The sequence below is a fragment of the Mastigoproctus giganteus genome, chromosome 9 (assembly GCF_048544385.1).
Source record: "Mastigoproctus giganteus isolate SK-2022 chromosome 9, ASM4854438v1, whole genome shotgun sequence".
Lineage (NCBI taxonomy): Eukaryota > Metazoa > Arthropoda > Arachnida > Uropygi > Thelyphonidae > Mastigoproctus > Mastigoproctus giganteus.
In genome coordinates this window covers 50,344,286-50,371,796 of record NC_143583.1, presented here as the reverse complement: position 1 = coordinate 50,371,796, position 27,511 = coordinate 50,344,286, and the positions used below count along the sequence as shown (strand labels likewise).

At 36.5% G+C, this 27,511-nt stretch overlaps 2 protein-coding genes across 5 annotated transcripts in view; one reads left to right on the top strand and one right to left on the bottom strand.

Annotated features, from left to right (window-relative positions):
* The window catches only part of LOC150080211 (protein timeless homolog), a 734,420-nt gene that overhangs the window by 383,950 nt on the left and 322,959 nt on the right, over positions 1-27,511 (bottom strand). Inside the window, exon 12 of the mRNA XM_090380646.1 lies at positions 764-817. Coding sequence (XP_090236772.1) covers positions 764-817 — 54 coding nt within the window. The remainder of the gene's footprint in view (positions 1-763; positions 818-27,511) is intronic.
* LOC150080212 (uncharacterized) overlaps positions 1-27,511 on the top strand; it is a 350,995-nt gene that overhangs the window by 211,257 nt on the left and 112,227 nt on the right. For all 4 annotated transcript variants that reach the window (XM_090381608.1, XM_090381611.1, XM_090381609.1 and 1 more), the window contains 2 exons: positions 2,564-2,673; positions 2,774-2,811. The gene's annotated coding sequence lies outside the window, so the exon portion shown is untranslated. The remainder of the gene's footprint in view (positions 1-2,563; positions 2,674-2,773; positions 2,812-27,511) is intronic.

Genomic DNA, 27,511 nt, shown 5'->3' with positions numbered 1-27,511 from the left:
TTGTTTGTTAAACATAATGTTTTATTATTGAGAACGATGAAACAACACGATATTTTAATCTGAGGGAGGGGTTCCGTGACCGAAAAGGTCTGTGCGGCACTTTACAGTTTTACTGGTTGTACTATAATAAATTTGGCGAATCAAGAGATCAGATCAACTCCATCCATTTTATAACAAGGCTAGAGCATGAACTCCGTGTTTGGTAGAAATAAATAGAGTAAAATAAAATATACAGTTATTAAAACACACACACACACACACACACCATAGTGTGTTTGTTAAATGAGTATCTGCGAACGGGGGAGGGGAGAAGGTAAGAAGAAAAAAGAATTTGACAATACAAAATCAAATAATTAATTTTCTTAATAAGTTAAACAATAAATTAAACTTTTAAATTAATAAAATAATAAACAAATAAATAAGTGACAGAATGAAGGTAATAAATCTAGGTCCTCAATGCAAATTTTTCAATACAACATTCGGAGTGGAAGTAGTGATCGAACAATGCAGAATCAAAATCAATTCCATATTAATAATTTCAAGCAACACAAAGGAATCGAGACCAAATAAGAGATTTCTTACACACCTGCCTGGTCCGATGTGAGTGTAAATAGAAAATTACACACAAAATGGGCGAGATCTGCTGTCTTTTATTCTATAGCTTGATTAAAGTGTCAAAAGTGGTGACATACAATTCCTATAATTCTTGTTATGAAAACTAATACTAAACATGCACGCAAATGCATCTATCCACATATCTTACCTTCTTCGCGTTCAGCTGTCTCCACACGACGATTTTCTTCGCTGGGTTTCGATCCTATTATAAAATAATAAAAGTTTGCATCATTCACCTAATATACCATATCTGTTTCTCCAAAACATCATAAATATCTATTTAGAGAGAATATGAAATTACACAATAGCAGATAAAAGAATAAATACATGTATTATTTATCTACAGGTGGGTTGTTACATTACTGTTTTGGCACATATGAATACCTTGCATCAGTTAAACGCACGAATCAGGACTTCACATTCAATTTGGTCCAACTTTTACTGAATATTGTTGTGGGTGTTCAAAATTAGGATTTTTATTCATTTTTATTTATATTTTAATACTTAAGGATATACTAGGAAAAGAAAAGAAAATATATGTATATGTGTTGAGAAAAGGACGATAGTTTAATAGTTTATGGATAGTTTAAAAGTGAACTTAGTGAGCTAAGTGATTTACCAACTGGTCACAACACTATTCAACATTGGAAGGTTTCTGGATTCGATTTTACATCCTATCATCAAGCCTGCAAACAGATATTGATAGAGTTGTCTTTGTTCATCTACCTCGGTTCTCGAGCCCGACTAAACACAGAATCCACAAACGTGTCAATGTTAAATAGATATTGTGGTGCTTAAATTCCGTAATTCACTTATCACAATCAACTCACTTTTTTAATTATCCACGTAGTCTATGAGTGTTTCCTTACTGTTAATATTCCATAAAGAAAAAGAGTTAAATTCTTACTTCAAACCCCCCCCCCAAGTGAATATTTTGTTTCCCTTAGGAGTTTTCTTGTATGCGCGCATTTTCAGAAATTTGACATTTGAAATACTAATATAAACGAAAAACTTCTAGTCACGGGTCACAGTACTTTACGAGTATCTGCAGTACAACCAAATCGACCAAACTTTGTCCACAGACTTAGTGGACCGTAAGGCATTTAAGTGTATTCTCTGCACACCTTCGCGACATGAAGAGCGTTTTTCCAATGCTATGCCACAGACGTGAAGCGAAACAATATGAAAAGTTCTGAATCATTAACACCACTGAATTATAGGATAAGGTGATGCTTTCATGAAAAGTAAAGTAATCTGTGGATCAATCAGTTCTGCAGAAGTATATATTTTTCCCTTCCTTTCTGCCCTGGTGGGTAGCAGAGTTGGTATAATCACCGCCCTTTCCACATTGGGGGGGGAGGGGATTTGTATTTGAATTCTGTCAATGATGCGAGGAATTTTTATGGGCCTTTTTCAAAACATGACTGAATTAGTCAGTCTCAGGTGAAGATAACATAGTTTTCCTACCATAAAGTCGCTGATGCGCCTACAACGAGCAACCAACAATCTTCTTTCCAAAAGGGATAGGGTGATGAGATTTTGCTCATCTCAAGATTGACACTGTTGAAGTACCAGACAGGATTTTTACTTTGTATATTTTATTCGTCTTACAGAAGGTATTCCAAGCGACGTATAGTAAAATTGCTCACCACAAAAAAGGTAACTCTAGACCGGCACGAATTCGTTAAGTTTTGATAACTACGCGTTACAAGAAAGATAATGAAATTAAGTGTTGGATTTCACCTTCAGAAAAAAATAAAATAATAAATAAATAAATAATAACAAATAAAGTAACTTTCAGTGATTATCTGACTTTAGTAATTCTGCAAAATATTTTTGTTTGGATACATTTAACTTATTTTAATAATAATATTAATATATGGAAATGAATAAATAAAGATGCAAGTTGCCTAAACTTTAAAATGTTTTGTTTTGTTTTCTTTTATAGCTGCCCGCTAGCCGTAAAAAAGGTTGGACGAGCCTGTTGACAGTGAGTTAATTTCCATAATAATGCCATGACAGCAGTTAAAGGTGAATAAAACAAGATGTGGAAGCAAGGTAATGTTTGCAATTTTGTCTTCAGTGTATTACAAGAATGCAAAATAGCATAAGCAAATTAGAATAAATATGAATAATATATTTTTTTCTTTCATTTTAGGAACGAGAAACGCCCTGGATCAACAAAAGTGGCAGTCGGTAAGTTTTGTTATGTGTGTCGGATAAATGAACTGTTAAAAATTAAGTTCAATTTTCTTTTCTTTTCTTATGATTTCAATACCAGCTTAAGAAAAATACGATGAAGTTTATTACATACATCTACTGCAGTTAATTATTTATATTTGAATAAGTCAGAAATGAAATACTAGTCAAACAATCTAATTTTAAGTCACTTCATATTCTTTAAGAACAGCTAACACGATATTTGCCTAATTATACGATTACTTTTGAAATAAAAAAAAATAATAATTATCTTGCGTCTTTCATCTTGCAAGAGTTAACTTTGTATTACAGTGTTCTCAATAATAAAAAGACGACCTAAGGGGGCTGCCAGTTTCAATAAATTTGACGGATGAATAGCCATAGGGAAAAGGAAAAAGGATGCATTTGCAGCGAAGCACACAGTTCAGCTTAACTCTACAGGATAGCAACAAGACTCGGAGAAGTATGATAAATCCATTTGATGCTAGGAGAGTGCGGATTACCAACAACAGCAATCTTCTCATTTCATCACTTTATGCTTGGTCTTTGAAATCCAATATGAGTAAAGAACTGAATTTTGTCTTTGGGTTACTTTATGATAAAAATAAGACTGAAGTCATTTTATTAAAGTTAAAAGAAATGCTCTACTGATATTTTTGTAATATGCTGTCCAGTGTTTCTGGTAATTTTTCATGGAGGAAGGAGTAAAAGAAAAAAATTGAAAAGAAAGGGAGAGAAAAGGGGATAAAAGCAGTCATATTATGACAAATAGAAGACAGCATTTTCACTGTCGTAACTGCTTGTATCGACAGACGTATGTGCCAAGCTGACAACCGGTTAGAAGTAATGGAAGAAATGGGCAATGAAACTTACGGTGTCAGCAGCGAGGAAGAGTTAAGTATTGTAATCGCTTGTCGACGGCAGATATGTGAAGCTGCTGTATCAAAGAAAGCACGGAAGACAGTTAAATAAAAATAAATAAAAAAAATCGCCTCTACAGGATTCAATGCGACCCCTGATGGAATTAGACGCGTCATATCTAGCGTTCATGATTGTTTTTCCTGTCACATAAGCCTTGCACCGATGACTGGAACTGTAATCTACACGACCCACATGGGAACGGGGAACTGTCGACATAATATGATGGAGGAGGACAGCCCACGAGGGTCTGTCGGGTCCCAACCTGTCACCGATGACAGTTAGGGCTCGCAGACTACGTAGGAACGGCATGCATCGCACCAGGATCTGAATCGTAAGCCTCCGTAAATAAGCTGCCACAACTCCTCAGTCAGCCTCGGGGTTATAAGCCTTCACAGGCAGTGACCCCTTCTTCAGTTTGTCATATATTCCCTCCCTTGCAGGCGGTAAGATTATGACCCAGATCAATAATTAAGCTCCTGCACATGGAGAAAGAGTGCATGCGGCTGACATGAAATGGGATTACGTCACAAGTACAGACACATGGGCGCGCTCCTCAGCCTCCATTATCCCTTGAGACGCCCAAGCTAAACATATCCGCACGCCTTCAGCCAAGCAGATCTTCATCTTAGGCATCCACTGCGTGCAAATCGTTGCCGAAGGCTACAGAGGCAGAAATAATAACAAAGACATCGAAGGAGAGGTTGGGGGAAGGAAAGATGGGAAGGGGTGAGGTTTGTTTTACTCTAAAAACATCAACCGTAGTCAGAAGATGAATGAACATGGATGGGTTGCTGTATTTTCTATATGACGCTGCGCAATAGCAATTGCAAGAAAAATGGACGAAAGATAAACTTTGTATGCATTATTCAACTAAAATCCTTTAATTACTTAAAAGCATCCGGGTTTTTAAAGCGGAGGAGGTATGCTTTCTTTGTGGGGACGCAATGCTTATCACAAAATAAAATTAATATCTTAAAATTTTCTTGGCGTGGAAGCAGGGTATCTCAAGGAGACAGGGCCATGAAGGGGAGGTGGAAGAAGATTAAAATTTGTTATGTCCAACCAAGCCAGGTTTAAAATAAATCTGACCTAAAGCACAGAAGTGCATCTCTATGATGTTTCAGTGGGAAGGTGCTTAACATAAATGAGCCTGAGAAGATTCAGTACTAATTCGTCACTTTTATTTGCCGCTGGATGTTGCCATTGCTGCTCACCAGATAAATATATTTCTCCCCATCCATCCTTTATAATGTATGGATATGAAAGGATTCTAATAGAAGACTGACCGTAGTTAACAGATACACTACTTGATATAAATTCAGATATATATATTTACGTGCTATTTACGCGCATTTGTAAATAGCACAATTTACACTGGTTAACAAAAATAATCTTGTCGTGGAGCGCTAATTTTAATTGAATCTTATTATAAGAGAGTGGATATTATTAAGTGTGACACTTTACTTCTTGTGAGCACGGATCATACTGAAATAACCTAGTCCCTTATAAAGAAATTTAGTCAAAAATATTTTAAATAATTTTGACAATTGTCTTCGATTTCCAGTCTGATATTGCTGGTTGGTTTAGTTTTGGGTGGGTTGATGTACATCGGCTACGCTTTGCTCTTCCTTTTGGCAGTGAGTGATAATGGAAATTGAATACAAGATTAGTTTTTAAGAAACCCGTATATATTAACGATAATTTTAAAGCATAATATCGTGTTATAAATTTAGTCTTTTCACACAATGTATTAATTGGAGCAATTTGATGTTGGCGTTGGGCTGAAGAATTTTCCTATCAAAAGGTATGAGATCTTTATAATTTACAAATAGTACTAAAGTAGGAAGGATTGAGCTTCATTGCTCTTATAATTTGAGATACATATTTGCATATTTTAACATCTTTTATATGATTCTCCAATACCAGTTTATGCTCTAATCCCAAGGGACAATGAAGAATTCAGCAAATGATGCTGGTAGGTTGCATATCCTAGAAGAATCAACTACCTGTATGATAATTTGTCGATTAATCTCCTATTTTTTGCATTGTGAACGTCGTACTTATGACAGAAAATCAACTGCTAACTTGAGTGATCTATGCTCACACTGTATAGTTGATAAGAAGCAATTCAGAATATATAACGGAGTAAAAAATCATTATCAACTAAAAGCGTTCTTCAAAGGAATGAAGTGCTCCTTAATTTCATTCCTTGGAAAGCAAGGAGCATTTCCAAGTGTTCAAACTCTGTAACTGCTAAATACGGCGTTGTTTTTATACTATCTCTATTTTATGAACTCCTTTAACTCTGGGTGCCCATCCCAGAGTATAAACAGAAAATTTATTATTTTATACTCGTTTACTTTAGCCGAAATATCAGACAAACATCGGTGGTAAACATGTACGCCTACCTGTATTCAATAACATTTCCACTTTATTATATCTCGAATCAATAACACTACCCATTTATCAGAAATGCCACTGTATGACAACATTTATACAGGGAAAACTGAGTGGTGGCTTGTTCAATTTGGTAGCTTACATCGGCTGCTGGTATCCAATATAAGTTTGAAGATGTCTAGTGGCATTCAATATCCAAATAAGAAATGAATACCAAATACGTAATGCGAAACGTAAAAACTTTACCTTGTACTTAGGATCCCATTTTGGCTTAGATGTAAATTCATCAGCTAGGAAAAGAGGGTGAAGTTCAGTTGTCTGGATTAGCAAGGTAGCTCAAACCATTAAGCGTTAGTATATTGTATCAGTAAACCGAATATTTCCCGATCCGAGTGTTGTAAAAATCAGAAGAAAATCGAGGGAAAAGCGGTGCGCATAAGCCTGAGAACTACTCAGCCCATCTCGAAAATGCCTTTTTTTTTTTTTTTTTTGTAGTTGTTGGCGCATCGGCTTCTGTGGCCATAGTGCACCTCTCAAGGTTTTTGCAGTACTTTGATCCAAGCCCGAGGCGGGATCCGAACCCGCGACCTTTGGGTTGCTAGGCAGGCACTTTACCCATCTGATTAGCCCGGTCGGCACTCGAAAATGCCATCAATAAGTTCTTCCTGTTATCATGGTAGTGGACAATAAAATCGCACATAACAAACTTTTAACTATGTGTAAATAAATTGTGGCCGCCCGGTGGTCAGGCGCGAGGGTGCATAAGTACACGTGCCTTGGGAGACCCGTTACTGCTGAATACGGAGCTGCTTCTTCCAGGGGATGCCTCTCACTTTCATCCCCTCTCTGACTCTATTCTTTTCCCACCCAAACTTCTCCCACTATCTACCCTCTCCTTTCAACACCGCTCGGCACCCACAGATACTCTGTGGATGCCAGTAAGAGACATTGATGGTAGAAAGAGGCGTGCCTCAGCCCAGTACAGAAGACTCAGCGGCGTATGGGGAGGGGGGGGGGACCCTGGAGACCGCCACACGAAAACTCACATTTTGTTGTTGTGTAAATAAATTGCTGAAAAAAGCACAAACAACTTTTCTTACGGAATGTTTTAGATAAAGACACAATTTGAACGTCGTCTGCCTGATAAGGATAACTTAAATTGAGATTGCATCATCTAGTGTTTGTTTTTGCATATAAAATGAGATTTCAAATCCGATTCGATTTGTTTATTATAAATTGGTTGGGGGTGGGGGGGAACTTAAAATGAATAAAGATTATTCCCAAAAGGTCTGTAAATAAAAAAATAAAAAAAAAAAAGCCATCAATCTACATAATTTAATAACCCGGTTTCGAGGAAAATAAGAGAAAAAAAGCTTGAGCTTTTTTCCTACGACTGGACAATAGATCATCATCTAGAAACCATCAGGCAATCTCGAATCAGCTGAAAAACGATCCCCCCCCCTTGCCAAATTTATTAAGAGAGTAAATCAGAAAATAATGCCTCTTATATTTGGTTCCTTCCCTTAGGTTTCTGCTATATGTGGGTGATAGTTACTGTATATCGTTGTGCTACTAGAAAATTTTACATCAGTTCTGTGTGCAGTTTGATCAGACAGCGGCAGCGCAGCAACGGTAGATTATAAAACAACGGATATTAACATGAGCTTAAAACACTCGCAGTGATAATACTGCTAGTTGTCGAAAGTAAGATTTGTTTATTTATATATACAAGAACAACGGAGAACGTGTGTTCAAGAGACCGGGGTTCAAGCTCTTGACTGCTAAATACGGTGCTGTTTCTTGTATTCTCTCTACTTTGTGAACTCCTTTGACGCTGCGGTCGTCCAGGAGTATAAACAGAGAATTTATTTTTATTTATCCGTATCTTCGACGACACTCATACTTCTTGACAAGAACACATATTTCTATTAGAGATTACCCTGATTTTAATCTTTCTTATGATAAGCACATAAATATTACTTCCTCTGCATCTAAAAAATTGGATTTTCTCTTTCGCTCTTAGCGTTACTTTTCTTCTAAACAGCTACTCAGTCTGTGCAAATCACAACTCCGACTTACCGTGGAATACTGTTCCCACATCTGGGGCGGTGCGCCCTCCCAAACTTTCCCAAGCTTCTAGACTCCGGTCAAAAGACGGCAGTTATGTTAATTAATGACCCATCCCTTACAAAACCTCTCGCCAATTACAAACTACTAACCTGTACCTCGGCCTAAAGGTGAAGGGACTGTCCACTCTCTGTTCCTCTCTTCCAAACCAGTCTGAACACGTGCCAGAACTAGTCAGCACCCTTTACTGTCCAATTTTAAACTCATAGAACGAACCTTTCTTCTTTCTCGTTTTTTTCCTTCAACTTCCGTTTTCTGGAACAACCTTCTTTCACACGTGTTTCTAGAAAATTACAATCTACAGACATTCAAATCGTCAACAAGTATCTTCTTTAATCTTCTGAACCTTCAACCCACGCATGGCACTAAGGACAATTGGTTCTAATACCTTTCGTGTTTGGGGCTTTAATAATAATAATAATAATAAAAAAATGTGAATTGCAATGCTTGCTCTTTTATTTTAGACTTTAAAAATACTTCTCCAAAGGAAACAAAATATTATCTCCACCACCCCCAAAGAAACCAGCAATAAAAATTCACATAAGTTACTGAACGACATGATTGTGTAATTTCCTCAAAGCAATTATCCTAAGATACACTGATGCTAGTAACATGACTAAATGCTTTCATCTGGAAAAGCCACTTAGCGAGTTACTGCCATCTTTGCTGCTAGCGTTCGACCAGAGTGTCCCAAGAGATAGCTCAACACTTCCCCTAGAGGGCTATTGTAACACATGAAGCGATGTTGTACCTCTCGCCAATCACAAACTACTAACCTGTACCTCGGCCTAAAGGTGAAGGGACGTCTGACCCCAGTTTTCTCTTCTAGTGACTACAAACCATCAACTCGGAACATTATATGAAACGAAGGATAGGGGAGGAAATTAAACAGACAAAGAGATCAATGACGTGTCACTTGTTCATCCTAGATTATTAGATCGTTCGAAATAGAAGAGTGAAAGAGGCGCGGATCTACTTTTGGTTTAAACGTGATCAATAAAATTAAAGCCGAAAAAGCGATCTTCGGAAAATTAAGATTGATAATAAAGAACCATTAACAACGCTTGATACTGTATATAGCGATGATTTTAACTGACAATTACGGTTGTCTGAATAATTACATCGATTATGTTGTATTAATTTCATTTTATGTATTTAAGGATGCCAAGAAGAAAAGGTTCGATTCCAGAAGGTTAATTCTCCAAGTCACTTTCACCTGTTTCGAATGCAGCAGTTCTCTTCCAGGCTATTTAATTACTCAATATTCCAATAATTAAACATTACTTAATTAATAATCGATTAACGACATTACTTAGTGATGCTGGTCATCTTCTCAGAAAATAACTGTAATAAACGTTAGAAAAAATAAAAAAATAAATCAATAAAAAAAAAAAAAAACAGAAGAAAATGTACAAGTAAGCAAGATAAAATTAATTTGGCTATTGTAATCTAATAAATGAGTAAATGTAATGGCGCTAATAAGTGTTCAGTTATTAAAGGATTTAATTAAGATAATTACAGCATTAACTCCACAGATTTCGATTAAGATGTCTGTAGAATGCTATTACTACTGCCATGTTTAAAAGACTACGTTAAAAATTACTTAATTTCACTTAATTTACTTATATGCTATTATCATTTACAGCGCGAAAGTTTCAAATACGCGAAAACGTTTAAAATCGCCAAGATAATTATTTAATGAACACATACACTCTGCATGTAAATTATTAAGCCAAAAAGGGGGGGGGGGTTCTCTATTCCTAGCTCCATTTCATTAATGAGGTTGAATACCGATATGATTTCTCAGAGCACTCATAAGTAATTAAAATGGAAATCAGATTTATTTTCTTATGAAACTGCAGCTATGTCTTCGGTTCACTAGTTTTTTGTAACACATATATATATATATATATTTTTTTTTTTTTTCTTAAATATTATATTCTGGTTACTTCTGGTACCCCTCTGTAGGATGGCTCCTTTCACGTTATTGCTCTCTCTGGGATTAATTTTGCAATAACACTTTTAAGTCTTCAAAATCACTAAGATCGAAAGAAGAAGAGTCTCAGAGATAAACGGAGGATGGCTAAGAATTTCCCATTGGAGCTAAACAACCAACTCCATTCGCTTTCAGCGAATGTGGTTAGATTCTGTTTTAGATTTTGCGCCAAGTCGAATAAGGCCAGAAGGCGTCATATGTCATGTCCATAAATTCTTGGTAGTTTTCCTGTTTCCTGAATGAAAAACTCGAATTTCCGAGGGCGAAAAAATACATCCCCTTACACAAGACCGACTAATTCGGCCACAGTATGAAAAACCATAAAAGATAATTTCCATCAAGATAGGATTCGAAACTATTCCTTTTCCATAGTGTAGAAAGATAGTGATGGTATCTAGCTAGTCGCGAGGTGCCTCACGACTAACTGGGTACAATCAATATCTTTCTACATCGTGCGGAAAAGAACTTACGGGGTTGCTACAGTGAACTGAACTATAGCAAGCACATCAGTGCAATGTATCTCGCACACTGTTCTCTAACAAAATGGCATCTCCGATCAAATAATGTTTCTATCTTGAGAACTCTTCTGACTACGTGGTCATCCCGAAGTATAAATTATCTTCATATATTTTCGAAATTCAAATTTTTTTTTCCCCCGGCAGTGACACTGCTTCCACTTCATACTTGTTCTTTCCCCATAGTCGCAATGCAATCCCAAGCTACATTTCTTTTTTCTTTTGTACTGCACGAGGCGCTGCAGGCTTAGTCGTATTTGCTATTGTTTCTGATCACTGAAGAAACATTGAATACACACACACACTTCAAGCAGATTTTTTTATTGCAACCTCTCGTGGTTGATAAAGTAGACAGACAAATCACTTGCTAGCACGTAGAACAGATTGACCAGAGACATTTGTCCGCGTCGGGAAGACGCGTTAATCGGCTCAGTGGCTGTGGACATAGAATGAAGCTGACCAGCGTCTGCCGTCGGTTCCGGGAACTTGGGTTTATTCGAAGCAATCACACATGCCAGTTTTTATGCGTGCATTGAGTGGTATATACACATAAAAGTAGGGTTATCGACTTTGGAAAATTAAAACTGAAAAACTTTTAATTATATATATATATATATATATATTAAAAAAAAAAAGGCTGATTACTGATTAACGAACTAACTGACAAAACAGCAAAAAGACGCGCAAACGGAGAAAATTCTATTATTGGTGAAAGAGGACCACTGAGTTCTACGTATCGGTCTACAATCATCCATAGCAAGTTTCCGTACAATGCTACATTATAACCCAGTTGTGTGTAAAGAAATAGCAGGGAAAATTCCTAAACATGCCAGTTCCCCAAGGGGAAAAAACCCCTTTAAAGAAAACTGTCCAGTCTTCAATAGGAACTCGACATCAGATCTTTTCTAATCGGGCGATGAGGCAAGAAATGGCCATATTCGTCACGATGCGGTATTATCTATTTTGGTGGATAGAGGGAGAGGGGGGTTACTATCCGATACTGTTTTCGTTTCAGAAAGGGAAGGGAAGGAAGGAGATGGGGGATTGAGACTTAATTGCAATGTGTTTACTATGAGATGGTGTAAAACTTTCCAAGCAGCAGTTCCTTATTCTCTAAGATCAGAGCAGCAATTTTCTATACCAGTTCTCTGATGATTTAAATGCTTATAGCTACTGAGTTTTTGAATTTATTATCGAATCTTTCGATGAGGTAGTGTTGTTTAAAGACACAAGATTATTTTTGTAGCATGAATTGAGTCTTCATTTGCAGAGTTTAAGTTTATGATGTTGCGTCTTCAGAGACACAGACAGGAATAAAGCTTGATTATAGCAATAATGAATTTTATTTCTGCTTAGGATAAGGAACGCCTTTCTTTCTCTTTTTCAAGTCTCATTCTTTCCTGCTTTTAAAAGCAATAAGGTTATCACTTCCTGGTTATGAATGTATGCTGGAAGCTATACAGGACGACTTATTCAAGGAAAATTTACGCTATCCAAAATAACAATGTCAAATGATTGTCCTCCAAAAATTCTTTCTTCTACTATTCACTTCATTACTAATCTTTCTGCACATATTTTCACATAAAACCTCCTAATTTGAGGTCTCCGATTATAGAACTATGACAAATCACAAATTCTTGTACAGCATTCTATATGAGATATGATTTTCCAGAATTGTTACACTTAGCCTCCATGTTCCACCATCCACATAATAATTCTGATATCAGAAAAACAGAGTCCAATGAGCAGAATTCCAGTGGTTGCCAATACCCTCAACATAACTTTTCCATGGTAAAAGACCTAGTCTTTAATAAAATGGATGCTCTGTAAGTTTCCCTGTGCTTCCGCAGTGATCCTAGTTAATTCACCGCAAGCATTCTGACTTTGCTTTTTAAAATAATTATTTTTTCTAAATTTTTATGTAATGTTGTGTTTTCTTTTATTTGGTTATTGTTAAATTTTTCTCTAAGTAGATATATGCACAGAAATTAAGGCACTGCAGTACATATTATTACAATAAAATAATAATTAAAAATATATAAAAAAAAAAAAAAAAAACGCTGCACGAACTAAGTTTTAGAGGTAAAACAGTAATTGAAACTCCCCAATTAATACAAACTATATACTGTAGAGTTGAACGGACCATTCCGGTCAGCACAAAGATTTCATTTATTTATTATTATTAATTTTTTTTATGATAACCCCACGCACGAAAGGTTTGTTTGTTCTTTGGTTGTTGGAAGCATTAGCAACTAAGGCCATATTGCTCCGGGGATATGCGGTGGTCATTCCCTGACCTTTCCGCATTCTCCGTATTTGGTGGTCACGGGCTCGAACCCCGGTTTAATCAAGAAGCGTGTGCTACGCACTGCTGCTCCTGTCTACCTGGCTACGGAGGCGCCGCACGAAAGGTATTAGAACTTATACCACTTAGTACTGTGCATGGGTTGAAGGTCGAGAAAATGAAAGAAAACACTTGTTGATATTAGATTTGAATTTTTGAGACCGAGAATTATAGCAGCCAATTCAAAAGAACGGTGCCCATGGAAGTAGAAAAGGCATGCATCAGAAACAGAACGTCTATAACGTAGAGAAGAAACCATCAAGTTGTGATCTGAGATGCCTAGAGCAACCTTCTAAGTACACCTAGATCGTGTACTTAGAAGGGTAGTTTGTGAGATAAAGATCAAGCCTGTTGGCTGTGTAGTTAAGATTGTCCGGTATTCTGGTAGGTCAATGAACGATATGTGCGAGGTATTAGTAATTGCAAAAGCCTCAGCATCTCGACCAGCTGGGTCCGTGTGACTAGAAAACGGAAGCCAGCTGGAGTTGCCAACATTAAAATCACCAAGGAAAATTACCTCACTACTTTTTTTTCAAGTGATTAGTAGAGCTGGGAGAACGATACAGGCAACAGATGAATTTGACAGAATGTGGAAGATAAAGCAGAGAAGAACGAAAAGAGGAGATTCCAAATTACTAAATCTGTGACAGAGAATAGCAGAGCGGGCTTATGCATAAGTACCACATTTGAAGCGAAAGGAATCATAGCGAATAACTAGGACAAATGAGATTAGCAGTGGTTGAATAAACCGATTACTGTAGCGGGATTCTGTCAGAAAAAGAGTGTGGGGTTTGGCTGACTGCAAGTGGAAATGGACATCACTGGGAATGGAACTGAGACCACATATGTTTGTGAAATGAACGAGGAAGTGTTTGGGAGGTTTAGTTCTTTTCGCAGATAAGTTTAGATCTTTCTCGCAGATGATGTATTCAGTAGTAAGAAAAGGTGGGGAGGTTAAGTAATAAGAAGTTAATGGAATGTTTGGATATGGCGTGCTCACGCAAGAACAATTCCCTAGACAATTCCCGCATACACACTACAACTCGGACTCCCTCCAGTCACCATTTGGCGGAGTACTGGCAACGAGAATATCTATTATCTGATCCGGAAACCTCCTAGAGAGTTACCAATTGGTTCGGTCTGGTGGACTATCTTACGGCTGGCATGTAAACACCGTTTTAGAGCCCTACCCTCGAAATGTAAGGAAGATTGGATCTCGCCATGATGTCCATAATAACCTCAAAAGACATGAAATATATATTGCATGATGGAAGAGATGGTGGGGGAGGGGGGGGTTGCCGAAGCTTTGCTCTGGAAACTAAACATTAATTCCACCGTTTCAAGCCTTCAATAAGCAAAGTGGCAGTATTTCACCGGTTGATGAGAGTCATCTAGTAAAGAGCAGAGCAATATGACCTTAGTTGTTAATGCTCCTAAAAACCAAATAACAAACATCTAGTAAAGAGAGGTTTACGACTGCAGTCCCCCAACGTGTAAAAAAGGCCTGGACTCGAAAACAATCTAAATGGGGGGGGCTTATGGAATTTTTTTCATATCATATCATATTTTTTTCATATCGTCCGATTTAATTAAAGGCTCAATGCACTAATATGTTACTGCCTCATATGCTTTGGCAAAAAAAAAAAATAAATAAAAAGATGCCTCCGAACCCGCGGAAGCTAATACAAAGCATATGGACATATTCAGATAATTTCTACATTTAACTTTGTACACGGTGCGTATTTTTGTGTTTTGTAAGGAACTGATTTTGAAATTTATGTAGTGTTATCCTAGAAATGACCAGAACTCTAAAATAATGTCTATATACACAGTCAATTGGTGGATAGTATTTGAAATACTCAACTCAATTACTTCCTGTGCACATATGCGCCTGTTAGAGAGAAAAAAAAAATAAAATGTTATAAATACTTAACACTATGTAAGACTAGCGGAATGATGTGGAAAAAAAATTAACTCTTAAAGCAGCACTAATAAGCTGTTCGTATTTCTTTTAACACGCTTCAGTTAAATGAAAACGAATTATTGAGGGGCCCATCTCAGAATAGGATAGCGCTATTCGGCTATTTTTACAGCAAAAACTTCACTAACAACGTGATAACTTCAATAGGGTTACGGTATAATCGAGTTACTCTGAGTGCAGTCGCTCTTGCGGAAGTACCAGACCATAACCCCTCATTGTGATATTTAGAAGCCTCGCTATGCGCCATCTCCACAAGAAAAGGATGAAGTAACTGAGCCCGCAACGAATTCTTCACTTACACTACAAAAAAGGGTGGGAAAAAAAATCAAGTTCCTGTGTGCCGAATATCTCATGGCGGCCATTTCCTGTTTGCCATCCATCTTTCTGTAGAGGCAATGAGCCAACGAGAGAAAAAGAGCGCAGCACACGGGATTTTTTCGATCCACCACGAACACAAACTGTAGAAGAAAAAGAGGTCGCAAGCAAAGTACAGGTACGGATGAAAAATATCCATCTAACAAATAACACAAAAAAGTCCACAGAGTTCTACAATCACAGTAACTACACAAAGAGAAAAAGAAAGCCATAAAACACTACTATAAAATGTCTTTAAAATCTTAGAGCAGGTTCTGAACGGGATTAGGCAAAAAAGAAAAAGAAGTATACTTTAAAAATTTATTTTGCTTCTTAACTTAAATGGAAAACGTCACATATAGAGCTCTCTCTTTCGATTTCCTTTCTTCTCGGGATTGTTATTATTTCATCAATGGGATATCCGTAGCTAAAGGCGAAAAATGTTTGGGCAAAATAAAAAATAAATAAGTTTTTGAATTCCGTCCTACCAAAAGAATAACAATTGTTTCGGAACTGCGGCTATTCTCTACTCATAACCGTAAGCCCTTCCGGACAAAATAAACAGACAGGCCAAGTTTGTACACAAACAACTTAAAGACTGGTTAATCCTATATTTTTCGAGTAACAAACAACAAAAGATTTGTAATAAATGCTTGACTAAAATCTACTGTTCATCATTCCGGTTAGTAGAGTTACCACTCTAGTGATCTGGTATATTGTGGCTAGATGTAATGAAGTAAAGCAGGCAGATTGAAATTTTTTACATCATTGATATATTGCTAATAACCATATGTAAGCATTGATGAATTCTGAATCTTAAAAGAAAAAAAATCTTCTATCAGTGAAATCTGTTAAGGTTTAACCTCGCATAAACCACTCTGATTTTCTCGGATCACTGAGAAAAGCAACGTGATTTAGAAAGTTGCTTAATTATGCCGTATGAAAGGTTAGGTAGGATATCACTAAGTGGCGCCTCCATAGCCAGGTGGGAAGGAGCAGCAGTGCGTAGCACAGGCTTCTTGATTAGACCGGGGTTCAAGCCCCTCACCACCAAATACGGAGGATGCGGAAAGGTCAGGGAATGACCACCGCATATCCCGGAGCAATATGGCCTTAGTTGATAATGCTCCTAAAAACCAAATAACAAACAAACAATAACATATCACTAAGCATTATTCGTCCTGTTGTCATCAGCTCCTTTTATCTTGAAAACAGTTTCCAAAGTGATCTCGAAACGTCCATTATCTGTATTCAGGTTTTGTCTATTTAGTTTAAACGAGGGATTTCTAGAGTGATACCCTTGTTGTTGTTGTGGTATTTTAGACACATCACAGAGTTAGACCATGTTGCGCTATAAAATTATGTTTGAAAAGTACATCTATTCTGTGGTCGATTTGCCTGTTTGCTATCAAATCGACCAAAGAAAAACCCGAGTTTCGGGGGAAAAAAACCACGCAACCATCGCTGAGACCAACTAACTCAGCAAAGTTGCAAAAAAAAAAAAAAAAATTCCTCGTATCATCGACAAAGTTCGAACCTGGGCCTTTTCCGTCCGGTGTGGGAAGGATGGTACTTATGAAGTGACACTTTGGCTTGCCGCGTCGGGTACCAAAGGGTGTTTCCGAATTTTGATATCATATCAGCATTATTTTCAATCTGATTCCTATCACAACATATATTGATTAAAAGACTGATAAAATAAGACCATTAATTAATACATTAAAAATGTATCAAGTGTACTTCTTCACGTTCGGCGGCAGGTGAGCTCTGGGCACATTTTCTGTCTTGCGAAAGCGAAAAGGTTCAATCGATTTCAGATGATCTTAGGCTCACTTCTTCTTCACGTTTTCTCCAGAAACTGGTGGTTTTTCGTCCAGCAAAACAGGCAAATCGACCAGATAACACAATCAATTTACAAAATACGGTTTATGTAATCAATTACGGATGACCTAATATAATACTAATTTCTTCAAGTTCTCTGCCTCAGGCAGATTCAAGGTTCCATTGACACCATGCTTCTCTATCTTGTGCTTTCCTTTTAATTCCTGCATAATTTCATCTTCCCATACAATATATCATTCCGATTCTCTTTCTCCCAACAGCTCTCCCCCCCTTACACACCTTCCCCTCAATCACTTTCCTCAACATGCTTTCTCTTCTCAAAACATGTCCTATAAAGTTCTTTTGTCTTCTTCTTAGTTCTTTTACTAACGTTCTCTCTCTTCTTCTACTTTCCTCAATACTTCCTCGTTACTCTTTGTCCAGCCATTTCACCCTTTCCGTTCTGTTCCACATCCACATCTCGCCGTCTGATCTCCTCTCTTCCTAGTGTCCATGTCTCTGAGCCATATAGTGCAACGGTACATATTAATGTTTTCACCATTTGCTTTCTTAATTCCTTCTTGAAATTTCCTTTCAATAGTTCTTTTCTATTGCTAAATGCCTCTTTGCCCATTGCAATTCTTGTTTTTATTTCCTCCAGGCTTTTCCCATTTTCTGTCATTACGTTTTCCAAGTATCTCTATCTGTCCACTTGTTCCATTCTTATTCCACCTAATGTTACATTGATTCTTCTTCCTGACCACTTTGAAATTAATATTATCTTGGTTTTCTTCCTGTTAATCTTCATATCCTACTCCTTTACTTTGATATTACAGATATCCAAGGAGTTCTGTAATTTTTCCTCATTATTAGCAATCAATACCTGGTCATTTGCAAATCTCATTGTCTTTACTTCTCCCCTCCTACTTTTACACCTCCTTTCTGCTGTTCTCAGTACTCTTTCATCAATGCTTCTGCATATATATTAAATAGTAAAGGGGACATGTAACATCCTTGTCTTACACTCCTACCAATGTTTACTTCTAATTCCACTCCATCAATCCGACCTCCGACCACAGCTGTCTGTCCCATCAAAAATTCCCACATTAGTTTTAAATCTCTTTTATCTAGACCAGAGGTTCCCAAACTTTCTCGATTCATGGCGCCCTTAATGTCCCAGAAATTTTTCACGGCACCCCTAGGCCAAAAGAAATACCTCCTAACACAGTGGTTTTCGACTTTTTAATATATATACCTATATAAATTTTTTTTCTTTATATAGAGGTACTAAATAAAGATCAATTGTAGATCACCACAAAATTAAAAAGATATGGTACAATGGATACCGTACACTTTTTTTTATAATGAAATAAATATACAAATTAAAAAAATAATAATAATTTTAAGTAACTTAAACCCAAATTACACAGCACCCCTAGAATGTTGTTGCGGCACCCCTGTTGAAAACCACTGATCTAGACCAATCTTTCCTAGGACTTCCATCAGCTTAACCCAATTCACTCTGTCAAAAGCTTTTTCGATCAACAAAACAGATTGTCATATCTTTTCAGATTTCATGCTTCTTTCTGCTAGTGTTCTTAATATTCTTATTACCTCTCGGTCCCACATCCTTCTCTGAACCCGAAATGATCTTCTTCTATGAACTCACAATCTTCGCTTTTGCTTTAATGGGTTCTGAGAGAATTTTTAGTAATATTTTTGAGGAATGGAAAATAAAACTGATTGTCCTATAGTCAGTACAATTTATTGCATTCTTCTTCTTCTTCTTCTTCATTGATAATGGGATAATTATGGATTTTAGAAAGTCTTTGGGCTAGCTTCCACATTCATTGATGTTCTCGCAAATCCTGAACAATTCTTTCTTTGCATTTTATCCAAGTCCTTTTATAATTTCTTCTGGATGTCATCTAGTCCAGCTGCCTTCCCTCTTTTTAACAAGGCCACTACATTTTCAAATTCTTCTCTTATTAATTTCGGTTCTAAGGTCTCTTCTTCATCTTCTGCTGTGACAGGCCAGACTTTCGGTTTATTTGTTTTATCATATAGCTTTTCTATATATTCCTACTATATTCTCCTTATGTGTTCTTTGTCATAAAGAATTTTTCCGTTATTGTCTTTTATCTTTCCACAAGTATTATTCTTCTTGTTTGTTAAGCTCTTGACTTTTTCATACATTAGATCACTTCTTCCTCTTCTTGCCATTTCCTCTAGTTACCTGCACTGTTCTTTCCACCATTTTTGTCTTGCTTCATCTGTTGCCCTTCTAAGTTCATTATTTAAACTTCAATATTTAATCCTTGCCTCTTCTGAACATTGGTGCTTCCAGTTTCTTCTCTTCTCCATTTTATCTATCATTCCTCCTATGATCTATGGAATCCTTATCCCTTTCTAATCTCCTGTACCTAATTTTCTTTCTGCTACTCTTACTACAATCTTTTTAAACATTTCCCCATCTCTTCTGCACTTCTATTTCCTCGCCCTCCACTATTTCCCTGTCAATTGCCTCTCTGAAATCTGCAAACAGTGCAGTTTTCAGTACATTTAAATTACATTTCCTTCTTTTTCTTGAACCTCTTGTTCTCTTGGGTGTAATCTTCATTTTCATCACTACCAAATTGTGGCCAGGGTCCGCATCTGCACCTGGATAGCTATGCGAATTCTTCACAGCATTTCTGTACCTTTTGTTGACTAAAATATAGTAGATTTAGTACCTGTCAACATCCCCAGTCTTCTTCAAGATACACTTGAAGAAGACCGGGGATGTTGAGAAAGTCTTTGGGCCAGCTTGGTCAAAAGAAGAGAGATGCAAACATCTCTCTTCTTTTGTAAAATTCTAACATCTTGCCCCTCTCATCCATTGCCTCAAGTTCCCAAAAACTCGTTTCCTTCTCTTCCTTCACCAAGGACAACATTCCAATCTCCCGTCAATGGTCATGCATCTGTCACCCCCAGTTCTTCTTCCATTATTTCCTCTATCTGTTCATATACCTCATCTACTCCATCCTCGGTATCGCTGCTTGTTGGTAGATAGACTTGCACAATCAATAAGTCTATTGGCTCCGTCTTTAAACTTACAGCTATAATTATATACTGTGCATTTTTCTCTTCTCTGATGCATTTAGCATCAACTTAAAAATCAGGAACAAAAAGGGTAGGTTGCCAAATTATTACTGAATAACAAATTATAATAAAAAATAAAAATAAATTTGCTGTTTATACTCCCTGACGACCATACAGATCAAAGGAGTTATTTTACTACTTTGTGCATTGTCTGTTGACGTAAAAAAAAAGTTTGGACAGACGGGTTTAGGACCATGCCTAGGTGCACTTTATTTCGCTTTAAGAAATTTAATAGAGTAGACATGAGTTATTTCCTTTATTTATTTAAGGGATGCTTAATTTATAAAGATTTAACTGGGAAGAATCCAAAAATGATTGATTACTGTAAACATCAAATTTAAAGGTTAGAAATATTTGAAAACGTTCTAATAATGCGAGATTCAAAGATTTACGCACACCTAGTCAATGCAACTCAACCTATTTTATCCTACTTAAGATATATATTTAAAAGTACAGTACGGTATATAAAATCCATTGAATGACGAACGATTTCTTTCTTGTTTTGCCTAGTTTTTCTATTGTGCCATACAATGTACGTCATCGCATGCAACTACAAAATATCAATATGTCTTTATTCGAAGAGACCCATGCGAAGATATTTTCCAGGAAATCGTTTAAAAGTCACAGCTTGCATTCCTGTAAGGATGACACATACGCTGCAATTGCTTACACTTTATAGCTTCAATTCAATTATCAGAAAGAAATTGTTACACGGTGTTATTAATCCCCAGAAAATAAGGAGGCTCTGGATTTATATTCAGAGACTTCTCAGAAAGAGCTAAGGGAAATAATAAAGAAGAAAAAAAATGGGGGGGGGGGGAATCTACAAGACTGGGCTTCCACGAATTATTGTGGACCAGCTGATAATGGACAATCACCTTGCCGGTCTGTAGGCACACGTTATCATCTCACGTACACGTCTACCACTATTTTAATAGCTTCTTTTACAGCTTTTGGCAGCGAGAGTACCTGCTGCACATGTATAACTACAGTAATAGGATAACGTCAGTTACTAGATGTTGTAGCGCCATTTCTAATGGAAGTTTTAATTCCCAGTGGAGGTCGTTGCATCTGAGCTGAGAAACGGTCATCATGGATTTATTGATGCCATGGGAAGGGCGAAACGCTTCCGTTCTAAAGATGTTTCAAAGGCCGCTGAATTCAAACGGAGAAATCCCCACTTCACTACATTGCGTTCTCTCTTTCTTTGAGAGAGAGAGAGAGAAAGAGATGGTCATAAACGTCTAAGCGCAAAAGTTAACATTTAAGTGTAAAGACAGGTGAATTGAATTCTAGTACACAAATTAAAATAATTTGTGTGAAATCAATGACTATGATAAACTTGGTTGTCACAGCTTTTCACAGCAATAATAAATTATACATTAATTAAATAGTCAGTGGCTCTGAGAGAGTAGTCTTACTCAGAGTGGGTGAGGAGCTATAAACAGTCCTGTATGGTCTGATAATGGAATCCGACAGGGATCCCGAAACACCACCTTTGCAAAAAGTTTAGGAATTAGGTCAAAACACTTAATCAATAAACTAATTTGCATTATCTACGCACTAAAAGATTGGTTCATTTCAAAAATATTACAGTGAAATCTTCTGTTGCAGTTGAGACCAGTAAATCTACGCAGTACATCTAATGTCTTCCGAACTTCAATAGCAGGTATGCACATTAATTCCTTCTTCTATATCATCATATTCCGTTTGGGCCCTCTTGTTCTTCTTCCGTTTGAGTTACACTCAAAAAATGAATTTTTTTTTAATCTCTCTTTCTTTTTTTTTTTTTTTTTTTTTTTTTAAAGAAATTTACTAGCCCTCTACTACTTGCCTTAAATCTGTCATGATTCAGATCTTTAACAAACTGTTCAGCCTTCACGAATATGTGATCCGCTCAAAGAAATGTTATTTTCTTGGCACTATAAAAACATTGGTCTGAATCTGAATAACCTGAACTTCTCATTCGTTTCTTACTGCTAAGCGATTGAGTAAATTCTGCGTGATTCCAAACTGCATCCTTATTTACTGGATAATTTGACAGCATATTAAGAGGAAACCAAAATTCAGCAGCAATTACTGACTTCTAGGCACCCATTTCCATAGGATTTTAATTCTATTCATAACTGATAGTCTAGCTTTCTTTTTGATGACTTCCTGAACATTGCTGAAGCCTTCGCTGTGTGCATTTATTTATGAATTTACATGTGTAAAGTCGAAACTGCCTAAACTCTTCTTTCCAAACAAACAAAATTACTACAGCTATAAGTATATTTAAAGCTGCCTTATTCAGGGATCAGGTAATTTTATCAAAGTGATTCAGAGAGAGAGCATGAACATCTTGTAAAATGATGTAATGAACGTGCCGCGCATGCGCTTTTCTTTCCCGCTTCTGCTTGGGTTTAGTTCACAAGCCATATTCTGTTTACCTACCTTTAAGAGACGAATCGTAAAAATGGCAAGTTATCGAGAACTGCATCTAATACAATTCGAGTTAACAAAAATTTGAAAGCATTATTCCTATGGGGATTTTAAGGGGGAAATTGATATCGAGGAATTCGAGTTTACCACGTTCGCGTTGTAAGGAGTCTACTGTACTAATAATTCGTTTGGGTACAACTTTGTTGAGAAAAATATGAATAACAATATTTGAAATAAAGAGATGCTCCGGCTTAAAATACAGACGATCCAGGTATCCTCTTATTTGCTGTCAATAGTTTTTTGGAACATCAGCAATTTAGAAATAATGTCCCATATTTATCCGTTGTGTATGCCTGTACAAATGTAAGGTAGCGGACGATCTGAATGTTATTCTTGCCAAAAAGCCCATCCCCGAAATTGGCTAATCAAAGAACCTATTTAAGATCACAGTGAGGAGATCTTTAGCAATTCCTCCAGTCAGTGAAGAGGCTCAAACTTGACTTCAAACGAATGGCAAATACAAAACTACTATACCATCACGGGTTATCGCTTTTTAAATTTCACATAATACATTCTCTGTATACTCCAGCACGACTACGCAGGTCAGAGGAGTTCACAACTAATTATTTTGACAAGAATATAAGTACCGCTTTGAGAAATAATTAAAACTGAATTCTATAAGCATCATCCAACATGGATGATGCTTATAGAATTTGCTCCTGAGGCAGCAAAAACTAAGAAATAGTAATGATCACGTGTTACTCCTCAAGTTCAGTTTACCAGATAGCTGAAATAAAAATTACAAAAGGCCATTTTGCAATAAAATCCAAACCAGTGCAAGGTTGGTTAGTTGGTTGCTGTAAGAGTCTTAGGCGTATCAACAACTTAGGCCATATTGCGCCGTATAATATGTCTGTAAATTGCATTTGTTTTGTGGTCGATTTGATGCTTGCTGGAAACATTTGATATGAATATCATATTGCTCTTAAACTAACTGAAAGAACTTTACAACTCTCAAGTGATCTTAACTGTAAAAGATTAGAAAGAGCAAGCATTTTCCGTTCTACAACAATGGCAACAACATCTAAAAGGAAGAGTTATTCCTCTACATAAAACAACAGAACAGAAGTTGCAGATTTTTAACGGATTTTCTCCTTGAAAAATCTTTTAACTCCGCTAAACGAGATACAATTAGATTAATCAATTATTCCTCTACAGGACAACTGGGATAAGAGTTTCCGGGATATCGAGAATGCAAGAATATTACTATATTTTGTGGTATCAGGTATATTCAAAACAAGCAGCGTGTGTGATTTTGTACTGAAACTTAACAACTCGGCTAAGGTCGTGGCAGTTTTCATTCACGTGTACCTTAGCATTATATGAGTAATACCAAGCTGAACTATTGTTAAACCCGATTTAAACTCTCATTCTTTAGTGAGCTTTGGCTTTCTAGTAGATGTACTAAAATCCTTCGAGATAAGAACACTATATAACGTAAATGAACTGCCTCAAAATACAAACTTCTCTATCTGCCTATACTAAAGTTTGCGATGATTTCAAAGAACATTTTAAGAAAACTACAGTATATTTTGAAAAGTCCAAGCGTAGTCCTACTGTCTAAAAAACATGCCATCCTTTCTAGTCTCCTGCTAAATCTACTGGTCGCAATCCAGACTATATTCCAAAGGGAAAAGTTAGATAACTCAGTTAAGCTCGATCCTGTTAATCTTTCCCAAAAATAAAACCACAAATGCTTGATCTATGCTAACAGTCATCAATATCATCCAGACTTGGAGATAACAAATGATTATCCACTTATAATAACGTTATTCTTTAATCTTTCTTGGCACCAACATTTATAGCTTCTTTGACATCTATTCATCCAACTCTATTCAAAAATAAGCGCTCAAGTTAATCACTGTTTCTTATTTCGCAAACTCGCCCCATTACTTATCACAGACACATTCACTTTCTGTCGAATACCTTTTCGAAGAATATTTCCATGTGCGCTGTTCTTGTGAATTGGCATGAGCAATTTCGCCTTCTCTTCTATTCAGCCAGGACAGAACATGTTCATCAACCTATTACGCAGACATTCACTTTCTGCCGAATGCCTTTCGAAGGCTATTTCCATGGACATCATTCTTCTGAAATGGCATCTGTAATTCCATCTCTTTATTATAATCAATCAGAACATTGAAGAGGACGTGCGTAAACTAGCCAACGTTCATTCAGTTTATACCTCACACTCATGGAACTAATCTCTCATCTTATCCAATCTCTATACTTCAATTCTTCGAAACAATTTTCCTCCGTATTTACTTTTTGTAATACAGCATACTAGAAATTGGAATCCAGTATTGCCAAGTTTTTTTTTTTTTTTTTTGGATTTTCAACCCTCAACTCATCAAAAGTATGTGATATATGTTTTGCTTAATTAATTATATATACTGTATATAAGTATATGGTGTAACTTTTTGCATTTGGAATCACTGCCAAATAAAAGGAAAATGAATGAATTAATTAATTCAATCAAAGTTATTCTAGACAACCATTGTACGTTACAACGTGACAACCATTGTACGTTGACTCAAGCAACCGAAGGAGAAATGAATACCATTGCATTCATTACTTAAACGTTCAGTTGTAGAGGATTAGAGTATAACTCTAAAGATATTGATAGTGTAGTGCTGTTTGCTACTGCTAGTCCATATGCAGATATGATAATATATTGTTGTTGTAGTGTTTTCTGCGGAACGCCACTTAGATCATATTAGGCCGTACATATTGTCTGTAACTACCCATGTTCTGTGGTTGATTTGCCTGTTTGCTGGAATAAAAAAAAAAAAAAAAAAAAAAAAAAACAAGCTACCCTCGCATGACACCGACGAACTCAACCATGTTGTGAAAAGCCCATAAAAATTCCTCGTGTCAATGACAGGATTCGAACTCAGGTTTTTTCCGCTCCATGTGGGGAGGACGGTGATTATATCGATTATGTTACACGGAGATCAACAATCTACAATTCTTATGTGTCTACATACACAACTCTTATGTATATACGTAGAATGTGAAAACAAGTGATTGCATAATTTTTGACTGAAAAAGAATTAGAGAGAATTAAGGAGGATTTTGTTTAAATAGTCACAGCGCATCAGCTGATATGGCTATAGCGCGCCAAACTTATGGTTCTTTCCCTGTTTATTTAAGGAGAGTTAAGCTGTTTTTCTGAACTGTCATGTGTCATTGTATTTGAAAAGGCGCATATGTGAAAAGTTAATTCTGCTATTTTCACGAGAGGCAAACTAGCTGAAAATCTGATTGAGCAGTACTTAAAAAAGACAGGTTTTCCGCAAGTAAAGAGCATGGAGAACCTCAGGAGAATGGACTGTTGTTGAAAAGAATGGCTGACAGGCCTTTAAGCTGTCGTGCATGGGTTTCTGGATAACACGAGCCGAATGTACAAAGTACTGGTTGAAAATTTGTTAGAATAGTATGGAAGGCAGTGACCTTTAACAGAAGAGCATGGATAATGTTCCATCAGGACATCCAAAGCAATGGATATGAGTTATCATGGAAGGTAACTTGCAGCTATGATCGGAGACTGCATCTGATGTTTAGTTCGAGGTGATCACAAAAGAAAAAGATGTTGAAATGTTCATTTATGATTAAAGTGTCTTAATATACCTTCATCGAAAGCATTTCAGCCAAATGATTTGTTTTGAGAAACGATACGTTTTCTTTGTGTTAGATAAACATTAACAGTAAAGACAGATATAGTATAGAAACTTTTTTTTTTTGAAAAAAAAAAAAAGAAAGAAGAGAAGAAAAAGAAAGAAAAGACTACTAAAGTTATAACTAAAATATAAACTACTAACATTTTGTTAGCTCTCAAATAAGTTTAAACAAAACCAAAATTTCAAAAATATTTTATTGCCAAATTGTACATATTTATATACTGGGAGTTTCGATTAAAAGGCATCGGGATATATTTCCCTTCTTCATCAGCCATTTTCAATCCACCGCATGATGAAGGCCTCTCGAGCAACTTTCCAGTTCCTTCGTTTGTGCAATGGTCATTATCCATTTTCTCGCCGTTAAATAGCTGCAAAAGTTGGCTGTGACCAGTCTACTGTGTGAATGTTACTTAAAAAGAAACGTGAGACCAGAGACGTCAAATGAAAATCTGGAACCGACCTCTGGGCCAATCTTTACGGAAAAGTACTGAAGCACGGGAGAGTTTTGAAGCTTCTATGCCTCCGTGATCGTCGTACACGTTCCACAGACCTAAATGCATGTGGAAGGAACATACTGGAGTAAATACAAGCGACAGAACTGTTCGACGAAGACTTGTGAGGAGTGGTCTGCAAGAAAACGAACCGCTTAAGAAGCCCTTATTGACAAAATCCATGAGGAAAATACGACTAACCATGAAGAACATACTAATTGGATAACTGATCAGTGAGAATCAGTAATATTCACTGGTGAATCCAAATTTAACCAAATTAAGTTTGGATTTCATCACGAATACTGTAAACACAATTTAGATCACTAAAAAATCTTTATAATTTATAAAACTTTATAAAGTCTTGTTGATAGATACTTTCGGTGGAGATTTTTCTTGATGTTGATCTAAATCTGCTTTGTAATATTTATTCATATCTTTAATTTGGTAA